At 37.5% G+C, this 21,494-nt stretch overlaps 1 protein-coding gene across 5 annotated transcripts in view; it reads left to right on the top strand.

Moving 5' to 3' along the window:
- EZH2 (enhancer of zeste 2 polycomb repressive complex 2 subunit) overlaps nt 1-21,194 on the top strand; it is a 29,289-nt gene extending 8,095 nt beyond the window's left edge. For 3 of the 5 annotated variants that reach the window (XM_009587257.1, XM_009587256.1, XM_009587258.1), the window contains 14 exons: nt 179-281; nt 858-1,021; nt 7,419-7,510; nt 8,482-8,722; nt 9,203-9,372; nt 9,745-9,839; nt 15,424-15,464; nt 16,583-16,708; nt 17,116-17,294; nt 18,201-18,296; nt 18,916-18,997; nt 19,797-19,877; nt 19,993-20,077; nt 20,846-21,194. In XM_009587257.1, the coding sequence (XP_009585552.1) occupies nt 179-281; nt 858-1,021; nt 7,419-7,510; nt 8,482-8,722; nt 9,203-9,372; nt 9,745-9,839; nt 15,424-15,464; nt 16,583-16,708; nt 17,116-17,294; nt 18,201-18,296; nt 18,916-18,997; nt 19,797-19,877; nt 19,993-20,077; nt 20,846-20,906 (1,616 nt within the window). In that variant the 3' untranslated portion in view covers nt 20,907-21,194. Of the gene's footprint in view, nt 1-178; nt 282-857; nt 1,037-7,418; nt 7,511-8,481; nt 8,723-9,202; nt 9,373-9,744; nt 9,840-15,423; nt 15,465-16,582; nt 16,709-17,115; nt 17,295-18,200; nt 18,297-18,915; nt 18,998-19,796; nt 19,878-19,992; nt 20,078-20,845 lie in introns of all 5 variants that reach the window. The other 2 variants (XM_009587255.1, XM_009587259.1) reach the window with 2 other exon arrangements.
- Nucleotides 21,195-21,494: the final 300 nt, after the last annotated feature.

Raw genomic sequence — 21,494 nt, 5'->3', positions numbered from 1 at the left:
CAGCAGGAAAGATCACTTAATGCAGTTTAAGTTGTCTGTAATTTAGAAATAAAAACCTTTGCTTCTTTTTTTTATTAGGATTTTGGCGAAGTCCCCCTTTCTCTGAACACCTCCTTGAAGTAGCAAAGGAGCAGAAATATAATTTTTTTGTTTTCCAAATTTTTTACTTCTTTGACAGAGAAAGCAAGCCACCCACCTCGGAGATTTCCTTCTGACAAGATATTTGAAGCCATTTCCTCAATGTTTCCAGACAAGGGTACAGCAGAAGAATTGAAAGAGAAGTAAGAAAGTATTTCTTAGGTTATATTGCTGTGTTGCATTATGAAACAACGATTCCTTGATTTTGTTAAATATTTGTTGATTAGGAATGGTCCCCCTTGCAGCTAAGTTCTCTGGCAACTGTGTAATTTCTGCAAGTGATACTTGAAGGGAATTGGCTGTTCCCACCGAGTCAAACAATACAGAGGTGTTTGTTAGCCTTCCTTTCAAACTATTGAAAAGTGGGTGCTTGCATGTGTTTAATAATCTATGTTACTTTTTGAGATGGTAAAATAAAAGCTTCTGTTAAAAAAAAAAAAAAGTCTTCTTTTTGGAGTTAGTGAGTAATAGTGAGTAATATAGGAGGAGATGACGGTCCAGAAAATAAATGCATTCTTTCCTAGCCAATTTTATATTTGTATTAATGAGTATGGAATTAATAACTTGTCATGTCACTGACAGATTGACCTCTCTAGCTGGCACATATTTCTTAACGTTTTTTTAATTTGTCACTGAAAGACAGAGTGGTACTGCAATCAAAAATTACTGGTTTTCTTTTTCTTACACTGCATAAATAACTTCTATTTCTTTCTTTTAAGATACAAAGAACTCACTGAGCAGCAGCTTCCAGGAGCTCTTCCTCCTGAATGCACACCAAACATAGATGGACCAAATGCTAAATCTGTTCAGAGGGAGCAAAGCCTGCACTCTTTTCACACACTCTTCTGTAGGCGCTGTTTTAAATATGATTGCTTCTTACATCGTAAGTACAATTATAGTGCACTTGTATATCTCTTATTTTTTTGCAAGTCAGGAAACTTAAAAATACCATAAGATGCAATACAGAAGGAAGGAAAGAGAAGAAAAAACAAAAGCAGTAATACCGCTAAAGTTTACGAAAACAACTTGTCCATGTTGACATCATTTCGCAGTGAAAACTATGCCTCAAAAAAATGAATGCACCTGTTTGGGGTAGTTTGTCATCCTTTTTGCATTTAGGAGTTCATATAGAATTCCTGGCTTGGACCAACCTGTAATGTTACTTTTTGTAGTGTTCAAGAAAACTACATTGTTTTCTACTACTGTTTCTGTGTTACACTTTCTCAGTTTGTGCATGGAGAATGGAATATATTTCTCCATAAAAATACCTAGTTATTCATCAGACTTGCTTCATTTTCCAGCAGGGAGAATGAATATCCATGAACAGTTTTATTCTCTCAAGTTGCTTTTTAGCCACTTTACTTGTACCTGGTGATTTGAAGAAGAATTGTTTCAGACAGTTGAGTTTTAGAAATTGTGATATCCTTTCCATTGAATTGCTTTCATGTTGCCCCATTCTTTTGGGGGAAGGATTTAACAAGAGCATTAGCAATGATGTTAGTTTCCATTTGCAAAGTGTGAAGAATAAGAGAGATTCTGAAGTGCTACTTGAGACAATTCTTTCTCTGAGAACGAGTCAAATGTAAAGGGGAACCTAACAGTCACATATGAAGAGGTTTCGACTTGTAGTTGAATACTGTGATGCCCTCTATTTCAAATTAATTTTGTCTTTTGACTTAACTGTTCATTTGCATGTTCCACTGTGAGTGTGCATGCATGTTCATTTGGAAATCTCTGTGCTTTGTCAGCAGCTCCTCATCCAGCACCCATGCAATCTGCCTGTATTTGTACTTCACAGTGAAGGCTTTACACAGTGCTGCTGCTTTTTAGTATCCCTTTACTTGCCTTTCAGTTTGAGGAGGAACTGGAGTTGTTCTCAGATGGCAGCGGGGGGGAAGCTTTTCCTGTTCCTAGTTTCTTTAGCGTTGTGGCTTTTGGAGTTAGGTCTGTTAGTTTCACTTTCTCCTTGCATTCTGTTGGCAGGCCTTGCTTGAAAATACAAAGAAAGAAGCTTTTACTTCTGAATAATGTTTAAGAACAGTTAAGTTTCTGGAGGTATAGCTGCTGCCTTGTCCAGCCAGCTTCAACACAGCGTGTTCTGTGAAGCTCCGGGTTTTGTTTAGAAGTATCTTAGTTGCCTGGATGACTCATTCCAAGCAGTGCTGGGTGCAGCCTTAGTCTGTAGGACAGGGAAGTGAAGCTGTATGCTACCTCTTGGCAAATCCATTTGTCTGGCAGTGATTTTACGAGTTCTTGACACTCTCAATAGTCTAGCAGGGAGATTCAGTGCCAGTCTAGTTTTACTTTTAAGTCAACAAAAAAGCATTGTCCAGACATAGTGAGAAAAAACTTTTTCCAGTAGCACCCCAGAAGATTTTAGGTACTTCTACAACAGTGGTTTTAGGCCATTTTTCTCACTACTTTTATAAACTTGTAGGAGTTTTCCAGTGAAGATATGGGCTCCTTTAAAATACACATGTATTTGATTACTTATATAGTTTATATAGATTTGCCTTTCACAGTCATTTTTGCAGATTGTTAGAAGCAGAACTGAAAGGATCCACAGATCACATTTTGGTAGGTACCACTCTGGGCAGCCTGGTATTACCAGTCCACAGTTTTGAGGCACCAACTCCGAGAGACTTCTTTTCTTTTAGTGCTGTGAAGGACATGTTCATAGTGTTGTGCATTTTGACATGTTCTTAAGTGCCAAATTCAGCCAATGACAAAGTCCAGAGTCATGTCACTGATCGGCTATAGGACCTCAGTTCTCACATTAGCGGCATCCTTTAAGCCAAAAGCGTTGTGCCCCCTTTCTCTGTGTGCATAACCTTCAGATGGAAAACAAAGTGTTTATGCTAAAAGATTGCCTAAGTTCTTGTTGCTGGCGATTTTTTGATAAGTCCCTTAAACAAGTCAGTATTCTTTCCAAAGTGGTGTATGTCCAAGGCTTCATTTTAAACCATGCCTCGTACTTAAAAGGCCCAAACTTTAAGTCATCTCTTCAGGTTTTCAGGGCCATAGCAGAAAGAAGGAAGAATAACACTTCCACTGTGGAGACATTCAGGATGCACCTTTGTGTCAAGATGGAGTGTGAAATTACCTGTTATGATAATGCTCTTCATGACAGCTTATGCATTGTCACTGATAAAAATATATTTGATACTTGATCATTGCAAAGAGATCTCTTAAAGCTTGATTTACACATTCACTCTGTAGCTTCCAGGCTGGACACTGAATGTAGTAAACTGATGCTTCAGTCACCATTCCCTGAAGACATACCCAAATCCCACCTCTACAATGACTGGTCACTGCTTTGGATGCATTGCTTCCTTCTGCTTTTGTCTGTAGTAACACCAAAGAAAGAGGATTGTTTTCTGTCTGTCTGTGTGTCTCTCTGTCTGTGTCTGTCTAGAGCTAGGAATTTATCTGTTAAAAACTGAGAATCACTTGTATGACCACTTTCTGTGAAGTTTTAACACCATTGGTCAAAATCCACCAGATTCATTGCTGGGAATAAGTAACTCATCAAAAAAAAGACTACTCTGATTATTGGAAGGCTGCACTAGCAATTTTCAGTGTCTCTGCAACAAAATTTAACAATTCAATTTTTAAAAAGTTGATAACATTTCTACTAGCACCCTTATCAGTTGCCCCCATGTTCTACTTCATGCAATTGCCAAGCACAACAGGGTGATGTCCTGGCTTCTGCAGATGACATTTTTGATGAATTACTTTGGTAATGTGGTGGGCTACAGTGATCAGATTTGTACTTTGGAAGGCACGAATCTCTGGAGGAGGCATAGAGAATTAAAGAAATTCTATTAGGTCTGGTTTTGATTTTTGTAATTCCCCCTCTTAGATTCCATTTGTGTTAAGATTAGCCTTATTTTATGTAGTTTCAGATCTTTATTCTAGAACATTTGAGTTAAATATTGGAAAAGTTATCATTAGATTTTTAACATGTCAAGTCCCCTTGACGACCTGGCAATCCCTTTATGTGCAGGTGATGACATTACTGAAAAAACTTGTGTACCGACTTCATTTGCTGACAGCAAGGAATTATGCCTAAATGTCTGGACTAACAAAGAATTTAGAAGAAGGAAAAATATCAGGTAGGGAGAATTTCCCAAATAGCTTGACTGTGAAGCAAAGGTACATTTCAGGCTAAATTGTTGCCTGTGTGCTTTCACATTATGAAAAATATGAGAATTGAGCCCATTGGGGATGAGACAGGTAATAAATCTCAAAGACATGCTCAGTGAAGCAGTTTTAGAATGACTTTTCTAAGGAAATTATTGAAGAAGTACGGAGTTTAGTTATTTAGGAAATTCTGCAAAGTCTTCTTCGATTTTGAAAAAAAAATTACTACTGATATTTGCAAGATTCATAACACAGCTATACATACAGTTTTGTTCTTGTCCTGGGTCCTTCCTTCCCCAAAAGATACCTCACAACAGCGGTGGTAGATTCTGACTACAGTTGTCAGTAGTATACTGTGTTGGGTGTTTTTGAAATAGTGGAATACAAGATATGATTCTAATATTAAGTATCAGATATAGTGTATTTTTGAGGTCTTGCTGGTCTAAAAAGTCAAACATTGATTTGTTTCACTGCATTACAAACTAAACATTTCTTCATTGTCTAAAGGAAAACAATTTTTTTAAAAAATAAACACTCATTTTAGGACCGTGCACAAATGAACTTGTGAGAGAAATGTTTGCATCTGCAAGTGACATGTAAAAAGAATAGTTCTGATTTCTGCACATTACAGCAGTCTGATATGGATCATGGCTTGCAAATGTTTTACTGTTCTTTTGCATTGTTGCAAAATTATTTTCCTTGTGGAATGAAGAGAGGGTAAAACAGTTATGTGGGAAAAAAACCCCAACAAAACCTGAATGAATGAAATGGTATACTGTGCAAATTTAAAGGTGCAGTGTTGAAAAATGTGGGGGTTTTTCCCTCCACTCTTTTTTTGGGGGGGGGGGCTCCCATCATCTCATTGTTTCTTAAAAGCTGGAAAAAGGTGGAACAACTTGGCATCAAACTGCAAAGTTTCTTTGTTGTTTAACATATTTTACCTACAGAATTCATGAACACTTCAGAGATATGTGAAATATATGAGAAGTGACATACCACATAAAAGCTTTTAATTGGAATGTGGGGGAAGAAAGAGTGCTAATAGCAACAATATGCATAAATTACATTCCTATACTTGCTTGTAAATAATTTTTACATATCTGTATGTCCATATATGGAAAACTGAAACTTTTTTGTTTTCAGATTTATAAAATGTAATATATTTCTCTGGAGAAAGTGATGCAATATTTAATTAGTGATACTTTTATATTGTTTATACCTTTTTAAGAAAGCCTTGGAAGAATACATTGCTTCCCTGAGGTTCCCATGTGCTGCTGTCATTAATACAGGCATAACATTATAGAATTTATGATTTGATTTCCAGCACACCTTCCCTTATGGGAGGGGAGCATGAAGTGATGGTTCCAAGACGGAGTGGTTTCATCAGAGAAGCTCCCTTAAGAAGTGCTCACCACCACTGGTCACCCTACCCGCTGGTGCCAAAACAAGTGCTTGTGGAGCTACGCTGCAAACCAGATGACTGAAATGAGATTTGCTTTTAAAAACTTTGTCTGTGAAGACACATATGTGAGCTCTGCCCACATTCTTTAAAAGGGAAGGAACTTCATTTAAAAAGTTCAGTCTTGAAAGCATAGTGGACTATTATAAAGAGAAGCTTCGTGTACAATCTAGAAATAAGATGAGTAGGAAAGCCTATGGTGGTGGCTTATTGAAGGAGAAGGATGTGTGTGGTGTTGATACAGAATGGCCCTTCTTATGGATTAACATGGGTAAGAGCGGAGGGATTTCTTCTTTCAGTTTGAACATTAGCACTTTTTATTCACTGAGTGTTGAAAAACTTAACTGTAAGTTACAGTTGCCTAACTGCAACTGTGGTAAAACTCCAGCATAAGTGCTTTTACAGTGCTTGGGAATTATGTATTTTCAGACGGGTGTCTTTTCTAGGCCTTCACGGAGCATTAGAAAGCAGACAGCTAGCACTGAGTAGCCTTTTTTTTTAAACTTTGAGTGCATTCTCCATTTCTCTTCCTTGTGGTTGTGTATGCCACTGTTAGCACATTTGGGGGGAGGGGGGGAAGTATTTACTGATATCTATCTATCTGTCTAAAACCCAAAAATTCATCCCTTGAGCATGGAGGAATTTTTTAAAAAAAGAGAATTGCAGAAAATTAAGGATGGTATTTCAAAAAGCTCCTAATATAATTTGGGAATAGGAGTATATGAGTTCTGGTAAGAGTCTAGCTGCAGGTTTTCCAGGCTTCAGTTAAGTAATGGACATGGAAGAGTTTCCAAGACTTCCAGCAAAACCAGGAAAGTCAGTCTCTCTGAAAACATCCTGCTGGGAGGCAGGGATTGCACGAGGGGAGAGCTGGTAGAGATGAGCTCTGGCAAAACGAAGGGTAGGAAACTCTGCCATGCTCTTATAAAGGTGCTCATGTTGCATCTGTAACGTACCCAGTTCTGCTTCATTCTGAGTCACTGTTCTGCAACTTATACAGAACTATACAGAGTCCGTCAGATACATGAGCAGATACTTCTCTGCAAGTTGCAGACTTAACTGTGGTTGTTCTGATCCATAGCGCCTGTGTGATGCTAACTTGTTTTTACCCTGCAGCTGGGATATAGGAACTGAACTCTTATCACCTGTCAGTTTAGTTGGAGTGCTAATAAACTAGTAGAGTAAAAATGTTTGTGTCCTTCTCACTAACAAAAATGAAAAGTGGGTCCATTACCTTTCCGAAGTGTGTGGGGTTGGATTTTTTGACAAGATAGGAATTGAACACCTGAATCTTACGGATTGAGAGATGATGATGCATTAATAGGAGAAGCCCTGAATAATTCTGTTTAACATGGTAACGGAAGCAAAGTCTGTTCTGTTTGTTGGGAAGGGAGATATAGCAAGTCTTCCTTGATACCTGAAACAAATGTGACGATCGTTTCCACTGATGTAAACGGGCATATGTGAAACTTACCCATGTGCTGTCTCTGTGTATTTAAGTGGTAAGTCAAATGTCACTAGATGGGGTTTATTTTGTGTTTTTTTTCTATTTGTTATAATTTTTATTCTGGTATTAGTAAAGTCTGGGTAAACCTTGTGTTTTGGATACTGTCTGAGGTTAGATATTTAATGTATTTTTTATATTAAAACTTACAAACGTGATGTCTTGATTCAACAGCATTCCACGCAACTCCCAATACTTATAAACGAAAGAATACAGAAACAGCATTAGATAATAAGCCTTGTGGACCGCACTGTTATCAACATCTGGTAAGATAATTTCATGTGTTAGAATTCACTAACCGTTAGTGCTAGCTGCAGTATAGCAAGCTACACTTAGTGTAAGGACGTGCTGGATAGTGCATGTGCTTGTGGGCCACTTGCAGTCAAGTATGTTATCTTCAGTTTGTGCAAAAGAAATGAGTTAACTTCCAATCATCAAATGAAAGTCTAAGTGGGAATAATTTTTAGCTCTATTAGATGTAGCCTGTGAAAAAAGATTATTACCTCCTAATAATGTGTTGCTGTTATTGTGTCCAATCTAGTCAAAAAAATGGGTCTTACAGACTTACCTCTCTCATAAGTTGTATCACAACTAAAAATTATAAAGGTTTTTTAGTTTGCCAAAGGCGGATTCCATCCAGCATTTGTGCTCTTAAGAAACAACAGGATGGAAATTAATAAGGGGAAATCCTTAGTAATTCATTCAATTCAAATCTCTCTCATACTTCCCCTAAATTTTTTAGTATGAGAAACCATGTAATTTTCCAATCAAAAAACTTGCTACGCATTGTCATACCCCTTTCCACTAGAAAACAAATTACCAGTGATTGCATTTAAAAAAATGCAGAACACATATTGTTTAAGTGCCACGTGCAAGAAGAGTTCTTGTATTTTGAAGGATATTCTCTGTGGGAAATTCTCATTTTTTTCTGTCATCTAGGAAAATAGAAATTTACTACTGAATTATTTTTCACTTGGCAGCCAAAATGAAAGTGGGACTGAAATACTGAAATAAGTACTTTGTAAATGTAGGGTTTTTTTTTTTTTCATGATAGCATCGAAACTATTTATGTTCATGGTTAGAGTACACGTAACTGGAATTTGTGTATACGTGATTGATTTGTAGAAAATGCAGAGTTACACAGTACGCAGGTAGAATGTGTTCTCCCCCAATCCCTGACCACAGGTGAAAACACTTGTTAATTCTTTTACTGAAAATTGTAATGTTTTGTGTTTAGGAAGGTGCAAAGGAGTTTGCAGCTGCCTTGACCGCTGAGCGTATAAAGACACCACCAAAGCGCCCAGGTGGCCGCCGAAGGGGAAGACTTCCAAACAACACCAGCAGACCCAGCACGCCGACAATAAATGTATTGGAGTCAAAAGACACAGATAGTGATAGAGAAGCTGGAACTGAAACTGGAGGAGAAAACAATGATAAAGAAGAAGAAGAAAAGAAAGATGAAACATCCAGTTCCTCTGGTAAGTCTAGTCAATGCTGCTTTATTCAATTAGCTGCAGTGCTTCAGAGAGTTTAAAAAAAAAAAAAAAAAAGAAACAAAAAAAAACCCCAAACACACACACACAAAAAAAAACCCCAACAAAACAAATTGAGTCACGCAATCCTAGAAACCACGTATTTGGAATGTACGGAACTGAGTGAAAAGATAGAGTAATAATATGAGTTTAATCAAATAGAACCCTGTAAGAAAATTTCCAGATTGTCTCGATTTATATATAGAGGTGAGAGCGCGTAATTTCAATAGCTACTGTTACCTAATTTTTAACTTCTTTAAGAGGTATGTGAAAAGTGCTGTTTTGTTGTGGCACTTAGTTTAGGAAACAACAACAAAACCCTGGGATATTTTTAACTACAGTTAATAATTTGACATTTTTAAGCGCTGTGTAAAATTTTTGAAACATAGCTTTACATTGACCCATACTCTCAATTATTTATTATAGAAGCAAATTCTAGGTGTCAAACGCCGATAAAGATGAAGCCAAATATTGAGCCTCCAGAGAATGTGGAATGGAGTGGTGCAGAAGCCTCAATGTTTAGAGTTCTTATTGGCACCTACTATGACAACTTCTGTGCAATTGCCAGACTGATTGGGACCAAAACGTGCAGGCAGGTAAGAAGGGAAGCTACTTACTAAGGATGATAGCATTTTACTTTTAAAACTGAAGTATAGAAATACCAGTATTGATTACTAAAAGAGAAAATTAATTTTCTTGGTTTTCCCAAGAATGCTATGATCTAGAATTCATGCCACAAATATATAAAAGTTAGTTTTAAAACTGCTTTAAATTAAATTTACAGAAGGTTTAAATTAGACTATCTGTTCTTAAATGACAAAAATAATCGATTTTAAATGTATTGAAAAGAGACTATGTCTGGATATAATCTAAGTTGTTGGTTGGAGGAAATCATACTAACTTAGAAAATGAGCAACTTTCCACTAGCGAGAGATTTATCGTGGATGTATTATGGTATCTCTTGTTAGGTGTATGAGTTTAGAGTAAAGGAATCTAGTATTATTGCTCCAGTCCCTGCTGAAGATGTTGATACTCCTCCCAGAAAGAAGAAAAGGAAACACAGGTAAATCTGTTACTAAATAACCTTAGCATAACAATAAATTGGAGATACAGGGGATCGGAACAGAAAGTATTTTGGAGGAAGTCATGCAACTCGTTCTCCTTTTGCTTCCAAAAAACAAAATTTGCAACAATAAAACAAAATGGTGTTTTGGTTTCGGACAAAAGTCTTACCGCATTGGCAAGTATAACCTCCCACTTCTCTTCCCCTCTCCCTTTTTTTTTTTAGCAGCCAGATTCTTGATAGCAGATTCTTGTAGGTATATTGCTGCATGGAGTCAAACTAAGTTTAGATTAGAAATACTCTACACAGCTTGTTATAACATTCAAGATACCGTGGTATAATTTTGTTTGCAGCAATAAATATTACAAGTGTTACAATGGGATTCAATAATGATTATATGGTATTTTGTAAATTAAAACTCATGGGTTTTTTATGGTGAATTGTATTCCATTAAGATTCAGATGATCAGTAAGCAAAAATGTTGTAGCAAACTAGTAGGATTGCCTTTTTTTCTTTGAGAGACTATTCCTTTATAGCACCCCAGTTTCATTATCAACTAGAACTTTAACTAAAGAACCAGGTCAACAAGTTATTATTTAAAGTGAAGCTGCAATGAATAACAAAATAAAACCTTTTGCTGGAGCCCCAAAGACCATCTGAAACAATTTCTGTTGAAATTGTAAACTTAGTGACTACTGTCTGTCAGTGAAATGCATTTTTCTTTGAGAATCCTGAGGTTTGAAAAATGCACCTCTGCGTTGACTATTTTTATTCCCAGGCCTAAGAACATAGGAGATAAAAAGCTGACTGAAAATTAGCAAGAACATTTCTTTCTGCAAGCAATAAGTACACTTTTTTTTTCCATAAAGTTTCCTGTTTCTCCCCTTAACTTTCCTTATTTTCCCCCAAGCTTGTTCTTCCAGTTCTTCTCCCATCGATTCTTCTTGCTTCTGTCTTAGCTTGTCTAAATATATTTCTTGTCTAATTATTATTTCCAGGCTTAGTGAAATTCCTAATACTGGCTCAAAGATACTGTTGACATGGAGTAGAATGTTTCTGTTTTGTAGCATAGAGGCAACCAATGTGAGCTCGGAAAAGATTCAGTAAGCGTCTGGAAGAGATTCTGTTCTCAGCAAAAACTATTGATTTAATGCTCTTGGCACAGTTTTCAAGTTTTTGGGCATTTGATGGGCTTGGCTGTTTAAACCTGGAGTTATTAGCCACAGTGCACATTTGGAATATGCAGTTGGGAATTAGCTTGCTTTCAGATTCACACAAATTGCTATAAAAATGGTGCCACTACATCTATTTGAAAAGAGCAACTAAAAGGCTCAAGTGTATTTTGAAGCTGCAATGGATTGTATGGTTACCAGGTTGACGTTGTTTTGGAGGAGTTTTGAGACTTTTTTGGGATTGGGTTTTTTTTTCCAAATAAATAAAAGCACATACCATTATGTGGGGTTTCTTGATGTTATTTTGTTCTTATTAGTTGCCAATATAAAAACTTTTGTGCTAGCAATTTAGTTTTGAAATGCCTTTTAATTCTTTTAACTCTTATTAAAGGAAGGAGATAAGTTTTTTTTTTTATCTGATTTCACAGAACATGTGTCAGTCAAGCTGTCTCCATTCTTCTATGTGCAGTAGTCTTTTAAAAAAGGAAAACCTTTTAGCCGCCTACATACTACTGTAATCTGAGCATTCTCTAAAGATGTCGCACAACTAGTAATTGGGAAAACCATCTGGAAGTCTTTCTTTTTTTCTTATGTTTCTTTGAGTTGAGTTTACTCACTCCTAGAGTAAATCCACTCCTAGAGCCAGGAAGGCCCTTCTGTCCTGTTTGCACTTTACCATTGCAAAAGACTTAGTGGTCTGCAGGTTTTCCATGTGTACGTGTGATAGATATCCTTCGAGCAAAAGCAGCATTCACTGAAAAGCAGCAGCAGAAGGCTGCTTTTAATGGCCTCTTGTAACTCTTTAGATAGTAGATTTTCTTACAATATTTTGCTTGTTTCTCATGCGACCTTGGTGCCTGTATAGGCATACTGAGCAACTAGCTGGCAAGACTACACCCCTCTTGGGTAGTAAAAGATATTCTGTCCCTCCTTCCAATGTCATTTTTGTTAGATAGCCATAATAAGGCTGATCAATGAGAGGAGAAGACTTTATATAGTTGTTTTTTGGAGAGCCAGTAAGTGTCAGAGCCTGTCCTATGTATCAGAGACTAACCTGGCAGTTTGTGAAAACTCTGCTTTGCTGGAGGAGTGAGTACTCTGCACAGAAGCCAACAGAAAAATCTGAACCAAGAAAGAATTCAGAAAAGCATGAGCGTATGCTGGAGGGAGAGTACTTCAGCACTGTTCATTCTTTTATGTGTATGTTTTCTTCCATTGCTGGAAGCTGAATTGTATTTGCTTTAACTAATCAACACTCCTTCCTCTGGATTGGTAAGGATCTGTTATTGATTGTAGGGCCATGTAATGCTGCTTCTTGATTATTTCTGTTTTCCTCCCCTCCCTCATCCCCTATTAGGATGCGAGTTTACTTAGTAAACTTTATTTGAAAGTATTTTCTTTTTTCCTTTTTTCTCACTTTCCTCCTCCTGTCCCTACCCTCTGTCCACTGATATGTTTGAAGAGCTTATGTGGTTCTGCCTAGAGTTCAAGGTGCCTTTTTATAGGGATTTAAAGTCTCACTGTTATCAGCAAAAGGGGTGCAGGTGAGGCATTGGCACAGATATTCTTACACGCCACCTGGTTGGAAGGCCTAAGTCTTAGAGTGGCAGGGAGGCCGTGAATAAGATACGATTTAGGAGACTGAAAAGAAGTTCTTTGAGTGATGCCAGAAGATCAAACACTGCAAAGACTTAACTACATATATTGACATAATTGGCACGTATTTTGAATTTTCAGTGGTATTTCAGGTAGCAGAGTATCCCTGTGCAGGGAAAGAAATGCTAGTGTAGCTTCTTCCAAAGAATGCGTTTCTACTGCCTGATTAACTGATACCAGTGCCTCCTAAAAACACTGGCAAAATCTAGTTAGGTTGTTAGCAGAGAACAACAGTATTTTTGACATCATGCTTCTGGAAACACTTGTTTTCTAAGCTGGCTATCCTGCAGATGTCAGCAACCAGATGTACAAATCCACCTGCTTGCTTGGAAATCTGCCACTGAGTTTCCAATTTGCTTTTTTTTATGAAGCTTCGAGTCGCGAGTGCTTTCTCAACTTTCTGTCTTTTCCTTGCCTTTGCTTTCCTGGTGCATGGGACCAGATCTTGCCTTTTGTTTCTGGTTGAGATAGCAGATTATAGGGCACGTAGATAAATTAGTTCACCTTTAGTACGGTACTCATTCAGGCTGTACAGTAATCAGGGAAATTTGCAGTGCTTCTTGACAGTTTTGGAAAGTTACAAGCCAATGAATGTACTATTCTATTGTGCTAATTAAACCTCCTGTCGAATTGGTCAGTGTTAGCAGCTTACTTCATGTTGTCTTCTGTCATTCCCCACAATTCATGCTCACACTTTATGTCTCCAGCTCCTTTCTTGCTAGGGTCTCTTCCTCCTGTGACACCAATCTCTGTTACAAGAGTGGCTAAGCTGACACCTTTGCCATTGTGACTGCCATATTTAGTTTTCTATCCATTTTGAGTTGTTAGTATTAATGCTTTGTTGATGGTGGCAATCTCTGTCATATTCAAGTGACATTGTCCATACAGTCTATACTTTCCCATAGAAACCAAAAAGTGTCAGGTGGCAACTAGTCAGCAAGTGGCATTTTACTTTTAAAGTATTAGGATAGTGCTTACCTTTTTTTTTTAAAAAAAAAAACAAAACAAAAAACAAAAAACAAAAAGGTTCATACTAATTGCTAATGAAATGGTGTTTTAAGAAGTCTATCCACAGAAAGCTTTTAAGGGTTTGGTATTCTAGTAGGTCCTTATTATCTTGGGCTGAGACAAGCTTCTGTGAAAGAATTGTTCAAAAATACGGCATATGTTACATTTGCCAAATACCAGCCAGACAAAAAAGCAAAGTAGTTTGATGTGCATTAGAGTAATTTAAGTCAAAATTGCACTCTTTCTTTCAATTATATGGGAACTGTCTTCTTGCAAAGAGTCAACATCTCATAATTCATAAATATATGTTGGTAGCCTTTTTTCTAGAGTGAGTCACTCTTAATAGGAATGTCATCTGTTTATTACAGTGCTCTCTAATGCTGATAGTCTTTGGGTTTGTTCCCTCCCCTCAACCTCAGATACTTGGACAAGTCTGCCTCTGGGGGTTTCTAACTTGTATGGGTTCCTTCAAATGCTTGTAAGAAAGTTAGCTGTCGAGCACCTAACATTAAGTTTAATGTTAAAGCTTTGAAAAGGCAATTGCATAGAGAATCTTGTTTACCTAAAGCTGTTGTGTGTGTTGGGGGGGCCAGCACACCATTCGGTTAAAGTAGAAATTGATATCATGCTTGTATGAAAGAAGTAGCAGCTAAAAAGTCCTATGTCAGTAGTTACAGAGATATTTTTTCAGAGTGCAAACTTCTGAGTGTTGCATTCACTGAAAGGCAGAATAGCTTTCTAAGTGTTCTGTGCAGGGTATTTTTGCATACATGTGTTCACGAGTATTTTGGACTGCTAAGTAAATCTGCACAGAAAGTGAAGTTGCTAGGTGCAGCTAGCAGTGTATTATTTGGCCATGGAATGAGGCTTCTTCCATATTCTTTTAATGTTGCTCTATGACATACTAAGAAACTGCAAGAAGCATAAACTTTGAAAATCCTTAATCTAAACTTTTTAATAAAACACCACACAACAAAACCACCACTTCTTGCAAAGGGAGTGCTTAGCTAAGCTAACTGAGAAAGAGGACACCGAAAGAAAACTGTAAGGACACAAGAGAAAGGCGTATAGAGTTTGAACTAGAAGGGAAACAGCTTAGCACAGTACCACCAGTCAGAAAAAACTGGGGAAAAGTCTGTTGTCCAACAAGAAGAAATACTGAGGTTGCATCAGTATGTCTGTGCCAGATAGGTGTGATCTCCTGTTGTTGTATATTTGGAGCTCAGCAGATGACAGGTAATACTGGCTGTGATCTGTAGGTGATTACCAGTGTGGTGCTGGGGCCAAGTCCTGTGAAGCAAACAGTTGAGAGACCTTCACTCCCCTATTTAGACATGTCCCTGCATATCTGCAATTCCATATCCTTCCTTCTGCTGCTGCTTCTGCTTGCTAGAAGCAGCTCCAGCAGCCTCTGCTTTGCAGGTTTTACTTAAGGGCCATCTGAACTTAAGCATCTCTCTAGCCTGGGCTGGCTGGGGGCTGCTCATTGGTACAATCCTGGGACTAGAGGAATGGTGCAGGGAGGGGGAGGGAGCAGCCTGCAGAGTGTTGATCTTGTCAGCTCCCAGAGACTGGGACAGAGTGATTTTGCTGCAGCTGCTTCTGACTTGTGCGCAGTCAGCAGATGTTCATGTTACCAGAAACTTTCCCGTTTCAAGTCTTGTGGGTGCAAGATGCAACTACCTTTCCCAGCCCACTGCAGGAGGAGTTCCTGTCAACCTTCTTGTGTTTGTTTTGTGTTTTTGCAGGTTGTGGGCTGCTCATTGCAGAAAGATACAGCTGAAAAAGGGTTAGCATCTTTCCATTCAATTTATGTCCTGAACTTTTAAGATCCTACTATTGCTTTTTTTGGTTTTGTTTTTGGGGGTTTTGGGGTTTTTTTTAATGGTTAGTCTATTATATACATTCCATGGGGAGCTAGAGATTATAGGGGAAATAAAAAGATAAAAAGTAAGCTGTCCTTTCAGATATTGTAGGGACAAATTTGGTTTATGTAACTGGAAGAGCTTTGTATAATTCCATAAAAAGGGAAGGAGGCTGAATTTACGGTCTTTTCAGTATGGCCTCATTGAAGTACCGATAAAAATGGTATTAACAATAGGAGTTGCGGTAAAAAGCGGCATTTGTTTTTTTAAATAGAGCTTATTTTAGCAATAGTTACCTGAAAATTTATTGAGAGTGGCTGGGGCTTCTAATAACATAAATAATTGATCAGTTTGTGACTCTCCTTTTTGGTTGCTGATTGCTAACTTGAGCATTTTTACAAATACATGCAAACCCAACACAAGCTCAGGAGTATTAACACCAAATATAATTTACATAGCACCAAATTCTCATAGCTGCTCTATAGGTAAAGCTCTAGACTTGTCCCAGATAGTCCCTCCTTGCCTGTAAGATGTTAGCGTTGTCAATTGGAAAATTGACTTGGGAAAGCACAGTGGTATAATGACCAGGTATTATTTTGCCAGTGTATCTGTTTGAAAGTTGACTGTTGCTCCAGAATAAAAATTACTTTGGGTATTTGAGCAAATTTACTTTGCTGAATAATACCAGTGTTACTCTGACATGTTCACATAGGAAATTATACCACTGTAGTTTCGTTTTTCAGTTTTCCACGGTACACAGTTTTCAGCTCTGAATACTCAAAGCAGCTGAATAATGGGAAGAATGAAGTGCACTAGGAAGCAGGCAACTAATGGTGACAAACACCTAACTAATGTTACAGTTCTGGTTTGGTGTCTTTTGGTTTTTTAACCCCACTGATCATAGGTTTGGGATTTTTTGTTCATTTTTGGGGTTTTCTTAGTTAAATGACTGAAAGGGAATTTCTACTTTAAAGAGTGAAAGGAATTGCATATTGTTTGTTTGCACCTTTCAACTTTACAAAATGTTGCTATTTTTATTCAGATGGTTCATCGAATCATGTTTACAACTATCAGCCATGTGATCATCCACGTCAGCCTTGTGATAGCTCATGCCCATGTGTAATTGCTCAAAACTTCTGTGAGAAGTTTTGTCAGTGCAGCTCAGAATGTAAGTAAAACATTTAAAAGCTATCTATAAATTTCTTTCACTGTCCCAACATCTAACTGTACTAGCAGGCAGTCTGTACTGCAGACGGTGTTTGCAGGAGCAGCAAGTTGTGTCAAATGGTGTGAGAAGGGAGCATGTGTTCAGTTTAATTTGGCCCTCTTAATTAGCCATTGAATGAAGTCAGAAACAGTCTCCAGACTTAAAACTGAGGAAGACTAAAGCAAAATGAGGGAAGGAAAGAATTTACAGTACTCCCGAATGTCCTATACTATAAAAAGTATATACAATGGCCTATACAATGGCTTTTTTTTTTTAATATTCTGATATGCTATAATCTGCACTGTCTTAATTTTACAATGTATTTTTTTCATACTTGCCCGTTTTGTTTTCCTTATATTCCTTTGTAGGCCAAAACAGATTTCCTGGATGTCGTTGTAAAGCACAATGCAACACTAAGCAGTGTCCATGTTACCTAGCTGTACGCGAATGTGATCCTGATCTCTGTTTAACATGTGGAGCCGCCGACCACTGGGACAGCAAAAATGTTTCCTGCAAGAACTGCAGCATTCAGAGAGGATCCAAAAAGGTATGTAGATAGTTACACAACTACATGCCTATTGCCTTGGTTTTGAGGCGTTTTTGTATTTTCATGCCAGAGAATGGAATTTCTTTGCCTTCATGCTGTCAAACAGGAAAAGAAAAACAAAAAACGGGAGGTAGCTGTCACTTGTGTTAGCTTGGTTATGTGCTGCTGTTAAGCTCTGTGTACATTTCATTGTGTACCAATTAGTTAGTGTTTTCTGTGTAACACTGAAGTAGAATATCTCCTTTTCCTCATTCAGGCTTTGCTTGTAATGTGCAAATAGGCTGCTGTTTTAAAGTGATAGCTCATCAGTCTTTTCCTAGATCAGTATAAGGAAGTTTGGCTCAGATATAGATACTGGCTATTTCTTTCTTCAGTTGATTCTAATACACGAACTTGTATACAGTCTACCAAAGATATCTCGAAAGCCTGTTCAGCTCTGATAAATAAATAAATAAACCAACCAAAGTTTATTTCTGCTCCGGAACATCTTCCCACAAACTAGGTCAGTCGAATATTGAGCTAACCAGTATGGGCTCCTGTCTGCACACCTTTCCAGTTTGAAGTCCTTAGTTGTATAGCTTTTTATGTAACACCCTCATTTCAAGGTTAAACTAAAATTTTTATTGGTTTTCAAGTACTTCATGTGGTTTTTCTTTCATATACAACTTCTGGTCCACAAGCTGTAACTTCGGTGTACATTTGATAATTAGAACAATCCGTGTTTGTCCTCTCTCCTGGAGCCCCAGCGTATGTTTCATTAAGTGATACGATTAAAAACAAAATAAAACGACCAAAAAAAAAAAAACCACCCCACAAAAAAACAAGAAAACAAACAAACAAACAAAAATACCGAAAAGCAAATCCAAGCCAGGCATGTCTAAACTTTTTGGTTTTTCTCTCCCACAGCACTTGCTGTTGGCACCTTCAGATGTGGCAGGCTGGGGAATTTTCATCAAAGATCCTGTACAGAAGAATGAATTCATCTCTGAATACTGTGGTGAGGTAAGGACGGAGAACACTTTTTATGTATGAGCTTAATTGGTGAAGTTGTGTGTTGGCTAGGGACCAAGAGATTGTCTCTAACTTGGTATCATGTTTAGACAGGGAGATGTGATTGACTAAGTATACAGCTACTGCTGTCAGAGGCTCCAAACCCAGGAGCTAGATGGTTGAAATGTCACAAAAAATTTGACATAGGTTCTTGTGAGAATGAGAGGCTGGAGTGTCATTTTTATCTTAGACGTAATTTCAATTCAGATGTGCCTGGAATTTTGTGCAAAATCATTTAATATAGTACTAAAATTCAGTAGATGCTTTCACTAAAATATGTTCTATAGTAATGAGAAAACCCTGAATCAGGTATGCAGTCTTGATTTTGAGATGAGAAGCAATTCTTGCTTTCCTTCTGTTCTGAAAGAACTTATTTATGCTAAGAGCAAACCATGGTTGTTTGATAAGCGCAGAATGCTTGCTGAAAACAGTACTTCATGTTTGGGAATATTTTCAGTCCCAGAGAATAAAAAACCCCACCTCTCTTTCAGAATGTCTGGGGTTTTTGACCTTAAGCTGCTACAGTTTCAAAAGGGGAGAGGTGGTCTCTTACAATTGCTGTTTCTTTTAGATTATTTCTCAGGATGAGGCAGACAGAAGAGGAAAAGTATACGACAAATACATGTGCAGCTTTCTGTTTAACTTGAATAATGGTATGTATGTACTAGTCACAACCCTTGCAGCATAAATAAAGTATGTATGCTCGTCATGTTGTTCAGCCCTGTTCTTTTGCAGGCAGCAGGTAACATTAAGAAATTTTTTCTTCTGCACATCTTTTCCTAGCAATGCGTAGATTCCTAGTATTGATAGCTAGTGGTTTTTTTCTTTCCGCTAAATGCTAGTCAACTAGGTAGTAGGGATTGAGTCTATTATACAAGCCAAATAGACAAAATGAGTTGAATAGAAGTAGAATTTTCAGGAGTAAAATTACATGCAAGCATTAGTAAAGTAGCCTAAAGAATTTAAAAGGCTTGTTGAGTATTGTCTGAAATAACTTACTGCTAATTTAAGTCACAGTAAAATTATGATGGTAATTTTGTGTTGGGGGGGAAAAAAGCCACACACAGACATGTGGCTACTGCCACTTGAAGAGAAAAATAGAGACTGTACTGTGTCAAGTGTGAAATACTAAAAAATATTTTAAAGGAGAAAAAAAAAAAAGCTGCCTTAGCATATTTGTGGAGCTTGTCCTTGTGGAATAAAGGTAGAGAAGCTTCACATGAGAAACTAAGGTAGTGCCACTGTGTCAGGAGATAAATGGAATGCACAGTGGAATATTTTGAGTCTTGCAGAACAATAAAGCTATCGTAGGATGATATGCTAGCTCTTCCATATAGGAAACTGAGCAGTTATCTTTTCCAGCTGCTAAAATCCAAGCACACTAGCTATTAAACACAAAAAATTGTTTGTAGGTGATCTATCCATCATTTGGGTTTTTTTTTCCCCCCCTAGATTTTGTGGTTGATGCAACACGCAAGGGCAACAAAATTAGATTTGCAAACCATTCAGTAAATCCCAACTGCTATGCAAAAGGTAAGTTTTAAATTTACTTGCTTTTAGCAATGTGTGAAATATTGTGGGATACTTATTTAGAATACACATTTTATCAGTATTTGTGTTAACATAAGTTTAAATTTCTTTTAAACAGTTATGATGGTTAATGGTGATCACAGAATAGGAATATTTGCTAAAAGAGCCATTCAGACTGGTGAAGAACTGTTCTTTGACTACAGGTTGGTAGATGGATTTTGTAATTTCTTCCAATCATAGGCTGGATTAGCTTTCAGTATTTCTGCCCAGCTCATAATTAATTACTGTGCCTGCCTCCTTACAACCTCAGGTCTCAGCAGCTGAGAAGCAGTCCCCTTGCATTTTTTTTTAAGCCAGATACCATAGTAAGACTGACTTGAGCAAAGCAGTTGGTTAAGAACCTTGCAGACTTGGAACACAAACTTGTATAGAGAAAAGTTCAGTGGCAAAGAGGGACAGACCTGCATATTAAACTTTATCTGGTAGGGTTCCCTAGATAGCAGTATGGGTTGTCTCTCCCATAATTCAGAAATGGGCAAGAAGTATTCTTACGTTATTACAGAGAAGTGCTTGTAAGATTGTGTTCATACTTTCCTCTTCAAGTGAGATGATTTAAGAAAACTAAGCTGTCCAGTGATGATACTGTGTAAGTCAACTTTGAGAAATGCAGTTGCTTTCCACGAGCTAAAATGAACTTTAGCATTGTGACATTCAAGGTGAAAGTGTGGAATTTTAGCATTTTCTGTCTTCTTGGTCAAACTCCTCTAAAAGCAGTTTCTTGAGTGGTCAGCATTGTTCTGCATCTGCAAATTCACACAAGGAACAAAGGCCCCACCTGCTGAAGAAACTATGGGGAAATCCAAGTATGAAAGTATTCCAGGCTGTGTTGCTATGCTGTTATGTAAGAACAACAAAGCTGGAATGTTCAGTGTTACTGGGTTTTATTTTTGTTTTTATTTTTTTAATTTCAGATATAGCCAAGCTGATGCCCTTAAGTATGTGGGCATTGAAAGAGAAATGGAAATCCCTTGACACCAGCTACCTCTTCTTTTAAACAAACAGCTGCCTTATCTTCAGGAATTTCTAGTACTGTGGGCAATTTTAGAAAAGTAAAAATGATGCAATTTGAAATTCTGTATTTGCAAAGTACTGTAACAGTAATTTATAGTAACAAATTTAAAAAAAAAAAAAAAACAACTTTTTATTGCCTTCTCACCAGCTGCAAAGTGTTTTGTACCTATGAACTTTTGCAATAATGTGGTGTGGTACATTTTTCAACCTTGAATAAAGGATACTTGAACTTCTTCATTTTTACTGGAACTGAGTTGGAATTTTGTGTCAGCCAGTTGAGGAAACAACGTGAATACTTATTTTTAACTTCTGAGCAAAAGGCAACTCCGTACTTGTCTACTTCTGTTGCTGTTACTTCAGGTCACATTTAGGATTAATATGAAGATGAACAGTGTAGGAGACATCAGTCAGGCTGATGGTGGTAACTTCAGCATAGAGCACCTGTGTAAAATAGTCATGGTCTTGCAGTTTTCATCCACCCTTGGCTTGAAGCTACATCCACATTCTCTAAAGAGAGGGTTGCAGTTTAGAAACTCCTACAGTTGCTGC

This window comes from Fulmarus glacialis, unplaced genomic scaffold (genome assembly GCF_000690835.1).
Source record: "Fulmarus glacialis isolate BGI_N327 unplaced genomic scaffold, ASM69083v1 scaffold42361, whole genome shotgun sequence".
Lineage (NCBI taxonomy): Eukaryota > Metazoa > Chordata > Aves > Procellariiformes > Procellariidae > Fulmarus > Fulmarus glacialis.
Note: the sequence above shows the minus strand (reverse complement) of the source record. Positions and strands in the feature narration are given on the sequence as shown.